Below are 12,246 nucleotides of genomic sequence, written 5' to 3'. Positions count from 1 at the left end.
TGTTTCTTGGTGTGGAAGGAGGCATGGCCTTTGAAGACGTTTACGGTTTTTAAAGCCTTTCTCTCGTAGATGCCGTCTTATTGTCCTTGAGCTACATTCTGCGTCTTAAACGGCCTTAATCTGGTTCGATGATCGGCTGGTGTCTTACCGGACAACCCTTCGAGTCCTCCTGCTCAACGCCGTCGAAATTTTCTTGAACCAACCACTTGAAATTCTCGTTCCGTATTCTTCAGGGTCTTTTAAGAAATTTGCAACAGCAATCTCACAAGCGATGGCACGTTGAGAGAGACCTTGCTTTTGCAGCTCGACAATTCTGCCACCTTCAAACTTTGTCAACATTTTAGCCTTTGCCATGTTTTTACCCAATGTCAGTGGGAGATGTTGACAACTCTAATGCTTAAACACAAATAACTAAATTTCGTTACGTGTTTATCAATTAAAGCTTCTTTTCAGTATGGTCTTAAACTTTTGACCAGCTAGTATTTAGGCTAATTTCATAGTGTTTACATTTACATGCTAAAAAGGTTTTTTAATTTTTATTTTCATCTTTCAAAGCTCTACTCAAATAAGTGGTTGAGTCTAACAACGCAAAGTGCATATTTTTTATCTTTATGTTCATTGACCTTAAGATTTTGGCTGGCGGTTTATTAATAAATACCACACAGTTAAACGAATTAAAGAAAACATATAATTATGTTGTTATAGTTTTTTTTAATTTCGCGCGAAGCTACACCAGGACTATCTGCGATAGCCATTCCTAACTTAGCAGTGTACGACCAGAGGGAAGACATCTTGTCATCACCATCCACCCCACGGCTGACTCTTGGGCTACTCTTTTTTACCAACGAATAGTAGGATTGGCCATATCATTATAACGCCCACACGGCTGAAAGGGCGAACATGTTTGGTGCGACGAGGATTCGAATCCGCGACCCTCATATTACGAGTCGAACGCCTCAACCCACCTGGCCATGCCGGGCCGTTATAAAGAATGATTGAAAAGATAATGCTATATGATGAACAAAAACGTTTAAAATATAATCGTAACTTACAATACACTGTGTACCAAACAGTTAAAGTGTGATTAAAATCTGAAAAATTATAGCTGTAACAAAACAAAACTAACGTTAAAAACGTACTGATTAACCGTCCCCTCAGTTTATTGTTATATAAATCAGGCAACTGGAAATCACTTGTGTGATCCGAAATGGAAATGGTTGATCACTCTTCAACACTTAATATCACTTTGAAAGGGATTAACAAAGTTTCGAAATTCAAACTGGTCACTTATGCAGAGAGAAAGTTGTTACGAAAATGCAGACATATATCAGTGTGTCATTAATAGAAAGCAGAACTTCCTCCAAACCAGTGACATATTATAAGAACACATCGATAGAACAGATTCTCATTCAAGAGACTACAAATTAATGTCACATGTTGATACTAACGCAGCAAGGAACAAAGCAGTTCCTTTCAAACAGGACTAAAACATGTTAAGAGGATCAAGGACATGTGAAAAAAACATTATTTTTATAAAATCCAAGTTCAACAAATTTTGTAATAATGTGGGATCGACTTCTATCCCACGTTCCTACTTGAAACAAATATATTTTCGTGGTGGTGGAAGTATGGTTTGTGTTGTTATAAATTTAGTTATCGTTGCAAACATACATCATGCAAAGTGATGCCACTTAAGCCTCACATTACAAAAGCCACAACTCTTATACTTAAATAATTGATCTCAACATTATCTTAATGTATGGCAGTGCCTACACGCACCACGCTAAACTCGTCGACTTGTTTTTTGAATAAGAGAAGATTATCCAAATGTAATAACCTGCTTGCTCACAATGCTCAACTCCTATCGACCACATATGATATGAACTTGGGAGACGCAGCACATCCCACTAAGTGACTGAAGAGAATACACATGTTCTGGAAACATCTCTTTCAGATGAGTGGTTGAAGATGCCTCAGGGCCTCATTAAAATTTTGTTTACATGCACTATCTGTTTCTAGCTATCTTTGCTGCTCATAATAACCATATTGTCTATTGAAGTGAAATTTCATACAATATAAAGATAAAAGGTCACCTCTACGAATGTTAATTAACGATATAGGTTGAATAATAAGCAATTTCTATTTCAGATTGCATCACAGACTATAATGTCTTATTTGCATAAAACATAACTAGAGTGAGAGGGAATTAGTATTATTTTATGAAGTAGCTTTACTTTTCGTAATTAATATGTTTGAAATTCTAGTTATTATTGGTTGTAGTTTCCAATGTAAATTCTTACATCGTAAACTGTGTGTTTTGTATACATTTTAATCAGACAAATCTTTATATCAAATATTTTACAGATAAATAATTGTAATTTTAAAATATAGAAAATGGGAAAAACCCTTTAAAATAACCTGTAAATTCTCGCTCAAATGAGTAAGAGATTGAAAAACGCACAAAAAGAATGCAGAAATATTGAACTTACAGTGACGGATAACAGATACCACCTTTTACATACTTGAGTTTAAAAACATCCAAAACTGTCGTCGTGTGACGTGAAGTAAATCTTAAAACTGGCAAATTAAATTGTTTTTATCATTACATTACACATATAAAATATAGCACTAGTAGTTACATGTATACATATAATAATAAAGACGGCTGATATGGGTATTAAAAACTTTTACTTAGAAACACTAAACAGCATTTCGATTTCTTTACGCCATCATCGGGTTAAAAAACGATATTTGAGAAAGTGACAGTTGTTCATTACGTGTCGTAGAGACTACAGAAGTGATAGGTGTAAGACTGTAGCAAGTGTTGTATAAATTCAATCTATTAGTACTAGTAGTGATCTGTAGGTCTTATAATCAACAAATATTCTAAGTGCAGTAATGATTTGTAAACCTTACAATGACCAAAGATTCTAGGTGTAGTATTGATTTTTAGACCTTAAAACCACCAAACATTCTATGTGTAATATTAATCTGCATGCATTTCAACTACCAAACATACCAAGTGCAGTAGTGATTCGCAGACATTAGATTCACCAAATATGTTAGATCTGCTGCTAGTAGTGATCTGCAGGCCTTACAACCATCAAATATATTAGGTGCAGTAGTGATCTGCAGGCCTTATAACTACTAAATATATAAGGTGCAGTAATGATCTCTATATCTTACAACCATCAAACATACTATACGCAGTAGTAACCTGCAGATCATACAACTACATAACTACATTTGAATAAATTTGATGTAACTGGAATGTTGTGTTTTGCTATTAGTTTTTTGTTGTTTCTTTTACAAATGTTGGTTAATATTTCGCTGATATCGGGAACATATGGTATGCAGCAGTGTAAAGTTTTGTAGTTTGTTGTTTCTTGGAATTTATTGTTGTTTCTTTCTTGTTGACCGTGTTATTGATCTAGGTGTGTGTGTGTGTGTATAATTTTTCAACGGTGTTTGGAGGAAATTTGTTGATGTTGACGTAGTGTTGTTTTATTTTGTTGATTTCATCGTTAATTTTAGTGAGCATAGTTTTGTGGCTGTGTTTACTTGGCTTTTTAATGTGTTGAGTTTTTGTTTTGTTTTGTGTGCTGAGTCTCAGGGAATGTATAGTCCAGTATGAGTGATTTTTTTGTGGATTTCTGTTTTGAATTGTGTATCGGTTCTTGCGATCTTGAGGTTAAGAAATGCTATTTGGTTATTTTCCGTGTTCTCAGGTGAACTTAATGTTGGGGTGCATGAAGATAACGTGGTGTGAAAAAACTAAGTGTGTGTTCTGTAGATGTTAATCCAGCAATTGTACTGTCAACATATCAGTATCAGCTGTCTTTAGAATACATTTTTACTTCAAGTTGGTTTCTCGTCATCACGAATATCTATCTTATATTGATTTCTTTAACAACAGAATGTTAAATGGTCTTTTATAACAAATTTATTTAATTTTTGATTGCTGATTTTAATGCTAAGCATTTTATTATCATCTGTTGTTTTAACTGAAAACTAAAATTAATTGACTTTCTCTTCTCTGCTAAGAAATCAGGCATGATTTCCTTTGTGTATGGTAATTAAATGCGTAGTTTCTCAATATAATTGACGCATTTAAACAGTGTTACAACTGATCCAAGTTTGTACTTTGTTATAATTATTAACCAGAAAAGAAAAACGCTAAAATATTCAGGATTGCTAAGATTTAATTATTTTTTTGATGAAGAATTAAAATGATGAATCTTACAGATTAAAATATTTTTCGGGGTTTGTCATCAAGATTACCAGCGAATTAAAATGTTAATGTAACTATAGAATACTGCTTAGAAATCAGGCGGGAAAAATAACGTTGAATTACATGAACTGGGGGAGTAATAAAGTTAATACAAGATGGAGTATTATTACATTTATCTTATCAGAGCAGTATATACTTTATAGTTTTTTTTATCAGAGCAGTATATACTTTATAGGTTTATCTTATCAGAGCAGTATATACTTTATAGGTTTATCTTATCAGAGCAGTATATACTTTATAGGTTTCGTGGTATTGATTATCTTAGCAATTTAAACAAATTGGTAATTTTTGTCCGAATCAGGAATCTGTGGTATTGAATCGAAATACCAACAGTCTCTTTGACAAATTATCAATGAATTTAAGACAGACCTAGAAAAGTTTGGATATTAGACAAATGGTACGTTTATTTTTAATACGGGTTTCGTTTCTCACATAGCGACTAAATCAACATTAGGATAAATTATTAGACTCTCATGAATAGATCTTTACTCACTGGGCCCGGCTTGGACAGGTGGTAAAGACATTTGACTCGAAAACTGAAGGTCGCGGGTTCGAATCCCTGTCACACTAAACATGCTCGTCCTTTCAGCCGTGGGGTCGTTATAATGTTACGGTCAATCCCACTATTCGTTGCTAAAAAAGTATCTCAACAGTTGGCAGTGGGTGGTGATGACTAGCTGTCTTCTCTCTAGTCTTACACTGCTAAATTAGGGATAGCTAATAAACGTAACTTTGCGCGAAATTCAAAACAGTCAATCTTTACTCACTACTAATAACCTAAATATTTTATGCGACTGAGTAAAAAGCAACATTGTCCTCGCAATTAATTATTCATCATTATTAGGCGGTTTAGCTGGTAATTTTGTGTTGACTATTATGGATCTCTGTACTATTACAAAAAAGTCAGATACTTTAAAAGAAAACAAAACAGGGAAACAGTTATGGAACTCATTTCTCTTTAGAGTAAAACTGTAAAGAAAATATTATATACATTAAATTGATTACTTAGAAATTACAATTTTCTATGCATTTACTTATTTAGAGTTAAGTAAAATCACAAGTTGCAAATATTACGATAAATTTTCTTCAGGCATTCATGGGATATTCTCAGACTGTGTTGCGTAAAATATCGCTTAAACACATTCATGATACAGACTGAGGCTTGATGTTGACACAGTGAATAAATTTGTAGTATCTGTTTGTTATTTTTAGCAAAAATATACATAATGGGCTAACTGCGTTCTTTTCAAGTCGTATTACCGAGCTCCAGGAAATATTGTTGTTACGTACGTAAACCCACCGTTGAATACAAACAGCTCACTTTGTACAAACGCGAATACTTGATTCTATGATACAACTTCTTTTAAAAATACTGTAAAAACAGAAAATAATGAAACATTCTCATACAATCCAATAAAACTGATAAATTAAGATATTTTACATCATTCTAAGTTTCTAAATTACTTTATTTCTATTAAAAGAAATATGACATTGGAGAATGTAAGACTTTTTTAAAGTGTGGTTAACAGCAGAAAGGGGTAATGTTTGTTTGTCTGTTATTAAGAACAAAGCTACATAAAGAACTGCTTGTGCTGTGCCCAGTATGACTAACTAAACCTAAAATTTATTGTTATAAATCTTCAGAGTTTCCGTTGAGCCACTGGAAGGGCAAAATAATAATAGCGTTCTCAAGTGAGATTAGTTCAAAATAACGGTTATATTTCTAAAATAAAATATTCTGTAATAATGGCAAAAAATCACCTAATCTTGAAGAACAGTAGTAGTTGTGTTCGAAAAAAGCCTTTGGAAACGTGATAATTTCGTTATAATTTAAGATCTTCGGGCAAAATCCTTGCAAAAGTTGTTAGTAAAAGTAAGCATAAGATTGTCTATAAAACTTGATAACAGTGTTGTGAGGTAAGATACTCGTTTTGAGTTATAACTGTATTATAAGGGGAGATCCAATATTAAACAGTCTTAATATCTCTCATTTTCTACTTGTGTATGTTTTAGAGTATTGAAGCAAAGTTTCTGCGCTAAACCTCCTTTAATATTGAAGTAAAAGAATAAAGGGAAGACAGCATCCAGTGCCAACTTTTAGGCAACTTTTGCGTGTTCGAATAGCCGGAATTAGTTGTAATTCCTATCATGTATTCACCTCAACATGAGGGGTGCTATTTTGTTTATCTTCTTTTCGCAGTATATGGATGTGAAGAAGGTATTCGTAGGTCCGTGGTTCGACACGCTAACCACTTGAAAAACTGGGCCACTCTTGGTTCATTTTCTGAGACATTCATATTCATCTCAATAAAATACTTAATTATAACATGAAAAATACGTTTGTAATAAATGACCAGTGAAATAGTTTGTGGTTTAGATGAACCCTTTATTTGCATTTGTTTGTTGTAAAACACAAAGCCGTCTAAGTTAGAGCGTTATAAACCCCTTAACTTACCGATGTGTCGCTCTATGACAAACACGTTGTCTTATATTAGTGTATAAATTTTAGAGCTTTAATCTATTTTCACGAATACATTTTAGTACAAATGATTTATTTGGCATTAACCAAAATTTACATAAGTGGAAATAACAAAAATGCGTTAGATTATAACCTATTGATAATTATCAATTGTAATTACACTTCACGCAATGATCTTTTATTTATATTAATTACGATAAGACAAAGCAATTTTATATAAATTAGACATGTGATGGTCCGTTATGTAATCTAAAATTAAAATGATCATTTTACAGAAGTAAGTATCTTTAAAAAGTTTGTAGCATTTTGCGTCTGTATAATATATGATAATGGTGAACAGAATGGGCAACCTTGCAATAATATTGTATGGCTAAGATCAGTGTTGATAAGGTACTGATTATGTATGACTATTCATGTAAAGAATCTATTTGTCCATAGCATCTGTAGTAGTGTGAGTTGGTTAATGAGATGAGTCTCCAAAGAGTATTCTGTACTTGAGAAAACTTATGTACAATGAGCGTTCGGTATATTTCATTACGTAAACCTTCTCTCGACATTGTTAGCATTGTGGAGGCGAGATTTATAACCCAGTAAGTTAAAGTCATGGTCAATTGTACATCAGCACGTGCAGACACATCGGTTGAAAGACGTGATCTCTTTACATTGTGACATTAATGACGCTATTCTACAAGATTCAGAGTTCAGTATATGCTCCCATTATTACCACGTTCGTCACATTCTGTCTGATAATATTCTGTCCAGATACTTTCCAAATTATTAGAAACCTGTTACCTAAATCTTTACTCAACTGTGAACATGATATTAACAAAAATGTGTTCTTTAAAAGTTTGTTTCCATCATCTGTACTACACCTTGACGGCCAGTTGTGACTGGGAACATTTGATTTATTCTTGAAACAAATATTCTGTCATTACTACAAGTTAGAATCGACAAATAGCGATTGTTTGCCATTGTGAAGTGTGGTCTGCTTTGTTCAAGTATCTGAGGAACCGTACCAGTTGTTTCACATTCTGTTAATAGATATGACCTACTTCCTTCTATTCATTGTACTTCTCTCCATGAATGAAACACAGAAAAGAATGTTTTTGAGGTTTGATTATTGTTTATAAATAATATGAGAAAATTTAATTTCTGTGATTCCCTTCAAATTGAAAAGTGAGTCAAACTCTGTGTGAAAAATGTATATAGCATACTCTGAATCACAAACCATGTGCTTTAGACATTATATGATAAATCTCCAGATGTCTTAAATCCACAAACATTAATTGATAAGATTATTAACATTCTTTTATAATAGTGGTTTTGCCTTTTTGTGACTATAATGTTACAAATTCGGATTCTCATTGTTTTTGTGCAGTGTAAATTACAAAAATAAAATAATATTTAATGGATTTAAAATAGTATAATCAATTTTTCATTTGTAAATATTACACTTTCCATGCAGGTGGGTAAAGTTCAACACACACACACACACCTGGAAGGATTTCCGTCAACCAGTTTTAGGTATCATAAGCCTATCTATCCATCAGTTACTTATGAAAGGGGTAAATATAAATTGTCTTCCAAAAATGTAAGGTTAACACCCACTATATATTATGTTATATCTTTTTCAAGTAACTACTTTCTTTAAATTGCTTTTCACTAATCTTGTAACTGTGAGATTTATTGCTTTTGTGCGTTACAGGCTGATACAAACTTTTTTCCATACATTCTATTATACTCATGTGTTTTGTGCACCAAGCCAAGTTCAATAATAATAAATAGCACACATTCTTCCACTAGAGTGTCTAACACCTTCTAACTTAGTAGTATATTTTTCGTGTATATATTAAAAGTTACCTTACACAAACTTTACTAAATACTGTTAAAGTTAATATTCCTGTACTATGTTGTGTTTCAGAACCTTTTGTCAAAGAAAGTGCCTTTAATGCAAACAAGCATGCATTTCCTTTTATTTTAATTCTGTGATAAAGTTTTTGTTATAATTACATTGCAATGCACTGAATCAATCTTGATTCAGTTATCTAAGTTAAAAAAGAAAACATTAGATCTCAATTAGACAGTTGATGAAACTAACCCGAACGCGTAACTTCCCACGTTTATTTATCTTTTTAAGACGAGAAAGTTTCAGCATAAATATTTCATCAGGCCTATTAAAGCAATTATTCGTATAATGGAAGCATATATATTTAACTTGAAGGAACCATCTCTTAGTGGCTCATAGTTACGTTTGAAGGCTCACGCCGCTAAAAACTAGGTTTCGACACTTGTGGTGGTTTCAGCACTAAGAGGCCGTTGTGTAGTCTTATGTCAAGCAACAAACAAATAAACTTTAAGGATTAATAGGATTTTCATAAATAAAAGTGTGACAGAAGGTATTACTAGAGAAACATTATCAGTTGTCCAGAAACAGTATATGCTAATTCTACCAAGCTTAAATACTTAATATGAAACATTTAGAGGAAGATTAAAAAACATACCTCTTTCTAACATCAAATACTGTATCCTAGCCACAACGTCCGAGAAAAGTTGAATATTGCAGTATGAATATTCCCTGCTTTTAATAATAAACTTAACTTTTTATAAAAGTTTTCTGTCAAGCTACAAGTAAATTACGGAAAGGAACATTGAGTTTTTTTGTTTGTGTATTAAAAATCACTAAGTTTCCCTACCTATATTAAACGTAATATATCAGAAACATCGCAGACAGCTCTTTTCTCGTCCTTCTCGCATCACGTGGCGTTCACGACTACTTTAAGTAGGCGCGGAGGCCGCAACTCAACCCACGTTTTAAGCCCCGGATCAGTCCAACCGCATAAGGGAGAAGACGTCCTAATAAGAAAGATGAATTCATACAAAGTTATTAACTCTATCAGGCAGCTTATGTCCAGACCAGATAATTTTCTTTGTAAACATGAACAGAGGCTCGTCACGTGTTTAGAAAAAGACAGCAAAACAAACGAATATACGTGTAGTATGTATCGCAGAGCATGTGGTTGATGCACTAAATGGTTTTTTGGCTGGGGATTCAACATAGAGTTTTGTGTTTTTTAAGTTTAAAATCAGTCTTATGAATCAAATAGTTGTATAGAAAATTCTATCGCCTCCATGAGAAATTGCTACAAACTTACAGTGCATATGTACATGTCCCCTAAATAAACGGTATGATAATATAATTACCATATAAATAAATACATGTGCTTGGTCAGGGGAACAGAATAGACAAGTGTCGTCCCAGTTTGAATGTTTTTTTAAACTCGTCTCACTCCTAAATTATTACTTTCGTTTAATCTTTCCCTTCTCCAACACACGTCCCCTACTGGTTTTGTTTGTTTGTTTGTTTTGGAATTTTGCACAAAGCTACTCGAGGGCTATCTGTGTTAGCCGTCCCTAATTTAGCAGTGTAAGACTGGAGGGAAGGCAGCTAGTCATCACTACCCACTGCCAACTCTTGGAATAATGTTTATCAACGAATAGTGGGATTCACCGTCACATTATAACGCCCCCACGGCTGGGAGGGCGAGCATGTTTGGCGCGACGCGGGCGCGAACCAACGACCCTCGGATTACGAGTCGCGCGCCTTACGCGCTTGGCCATGTTGGGCCAAAAGTTTACTTTCGAGCCACCGGTGAGGACCGATAAGTCCTAAGGATTTACAATGCTAAAATTAAGTGTTATATTCCTCTCGATAAACTCAGCAGATAGCCCTACTTGGCTTGGCTTTGCTACACGAAAAAAACACATCAACATTCCTCTTACACACACTTTTAAATAAAGTTGTCATTTTGAATAAAAATTGACAGTGTATTATAAGCCCTTAAAAATACGACAAAATATTATGTAAGGGAATAGTATTATCTAATTATAATAACACAGACGTGAAAAAAACATTATGTCTAGTTACCTAATGTAGAGATGTTTAAAACCCTCTGAGTAAATATTGACAGAGATAATGGATTCACAGTTTTGTACGGTACTATCGATACAACTTGTAGTGAATAAACACTCGTCGAAAGTCATTTGAAGATAGCAATTATTATATTATAATACTTGCTTGAAGCTAGAAGTATTTAAGCTCAATATCTATTTTGTGATTAAAAACTGAAATATCTTAAACTCATAACAGACGTCATTATATAAAAACGTGCTATAAATCGCCCAATAGATGGCAGCATTTACATTGGAAACTTTCATTAAAAATAAATTTCTAGAAGGGTTTTCAGTCACATATAGAGCCAAAGAACAACGACATGAACAGGATTTTCATTTATTTAACTTGACGGACAAAAAAATAATATACATATATATAATTTAACTTCATCTAATTAATGTTTATAAACAAATTTATAGAAATACCTACAAGTTAACTGATAATACAACCCGATAGTGGGACACTAATTAATGATAACCATGTTCAGGCATTGTGTTCTCTGCAGTAAAGTGATAACTTTATAGACTTGCAACGCTCAAATCTAGGGTTCGATTCCTCGCAGTGAACTCATCAGATAACCCAATGTGGATTTGCAGTAAAATAAAGAAAAATAAATCACGCATTAGCGATAAACTTTATTCAAAGGGATATAGTTTAAGTGTGTGTTTTCTTATAGCAAAGTCACATTGAGCTATCTGATTAGTCCACTGAGGGGAATCGAACCCTTGATTTTAGCGTTGTAAATTCCAAGACTTACCGCTGTCGAGCGACAGATAGTTCAAGAAGAAAAGACGAAGAATATGAGTATAATTTTTTTCGTTATGAAAATGAAAATTGGATGAAACGTACATCACCGCTTATGTGTTCGCCAAATCGCCAAATGGCCCGGCATGGCCAGGTGGTTAAAACACTCGACTCGTAATCGGAGGGTCGCGGTTTCGAATTCCCGTCGCACCAAACATACTTTTCCTTTCAGCCGTGGGGGCGTTATAATATTACGGGCAATCCCATAATTCGTTGGTAAAAGAGTAGCTCACTAGTTGTCGGTGGATGGTGATGACAAGTTACCTTCCCTCTAGTCTTACACTGCTAAATTAGGGACTGCTAGTGCAGATAACCCTCGTTTAGCTTTGCGCATGATTCAAAATAAATCAAATCAGTCCCCAAATCTAGCTTACTCTAACTACTTTAGAAAAATACATCCTAGGATAACTTGAGATGTGTTTTAAAAGGCCGAAGTAATATTATTTTTTAACAGTACACAACATAAAAAAGGCCTTACATTTGTAGAATATGAACACTTGAAGTGCTCAAATCGTACCTTATACTCTCGTGACGACAACCATTATTCAGTTAAATTTTCACAACCAGGCACAGCGGCAGACACCTTGCTTAGATTTTGTAATATATTTATAAGCGATCATACATATGTGTGTGTGTGCGTGAATAAAGTGATGAAAAAATAGTGTGTTTCGAAATTTACATTTAAATATATGGTGATATATCAAAGTTTCTCGGGTCACG

The 12,246-nt window shown here is 33.7% G+C and overlaps 1 protein-coding gene across 2 annotated transcripts in view; it reads right to left on the bottom strand.

Moving 5' to 3' along the window:
• Positions 1-9,542, bottom strand: part of LOC143225696 (uncharacterized) — a 63,480-nt gene extending 53,938 nt beyond the window's left edge. The window contains exon 1 of one of the 2 annotated variants that reach the window (XM_076455563.1): positions 9,272-9,542. In XM_076455563.1, coding sequence (XP_076311678.1) covers positions 9,272-9,284 — 13 coding nt within the window. In that variant the 5' untranslated portion in view covers positions 9,285-9,542. The remainder of the gene's footprint in view (positions 1-9,271) is intronic. The other variant, XM_076455565.1, reaches the window with a different exon arrangement.
• Between the last annotated feature and the right edge of the window lie 2,704 nt (positions 9,543-12,246).

The sequence above is a fragment of the Tachypleus tridentatus genome, chromosome 9, assembly GCF_004210375.1.
Source record: "Tachypleus tridentatus isolate NWPU-2018 chromosome 9, ASM421037v1, whole genome shotgun sequence".
In the NCBI taxonomy this organism is placed as follows: domain Eukaryota; kingdom Metazoa; phylum Arthropoda; class Merostomata; order Xiphosura; family Limulidae; genus Tachypleus; species Tachypleus tridentatus.
The sequence above is the reverse complement of the archived record's forward strand: the minus strand, read 5'-3'. Positions and strand labels throughout refer to the sequence as shown.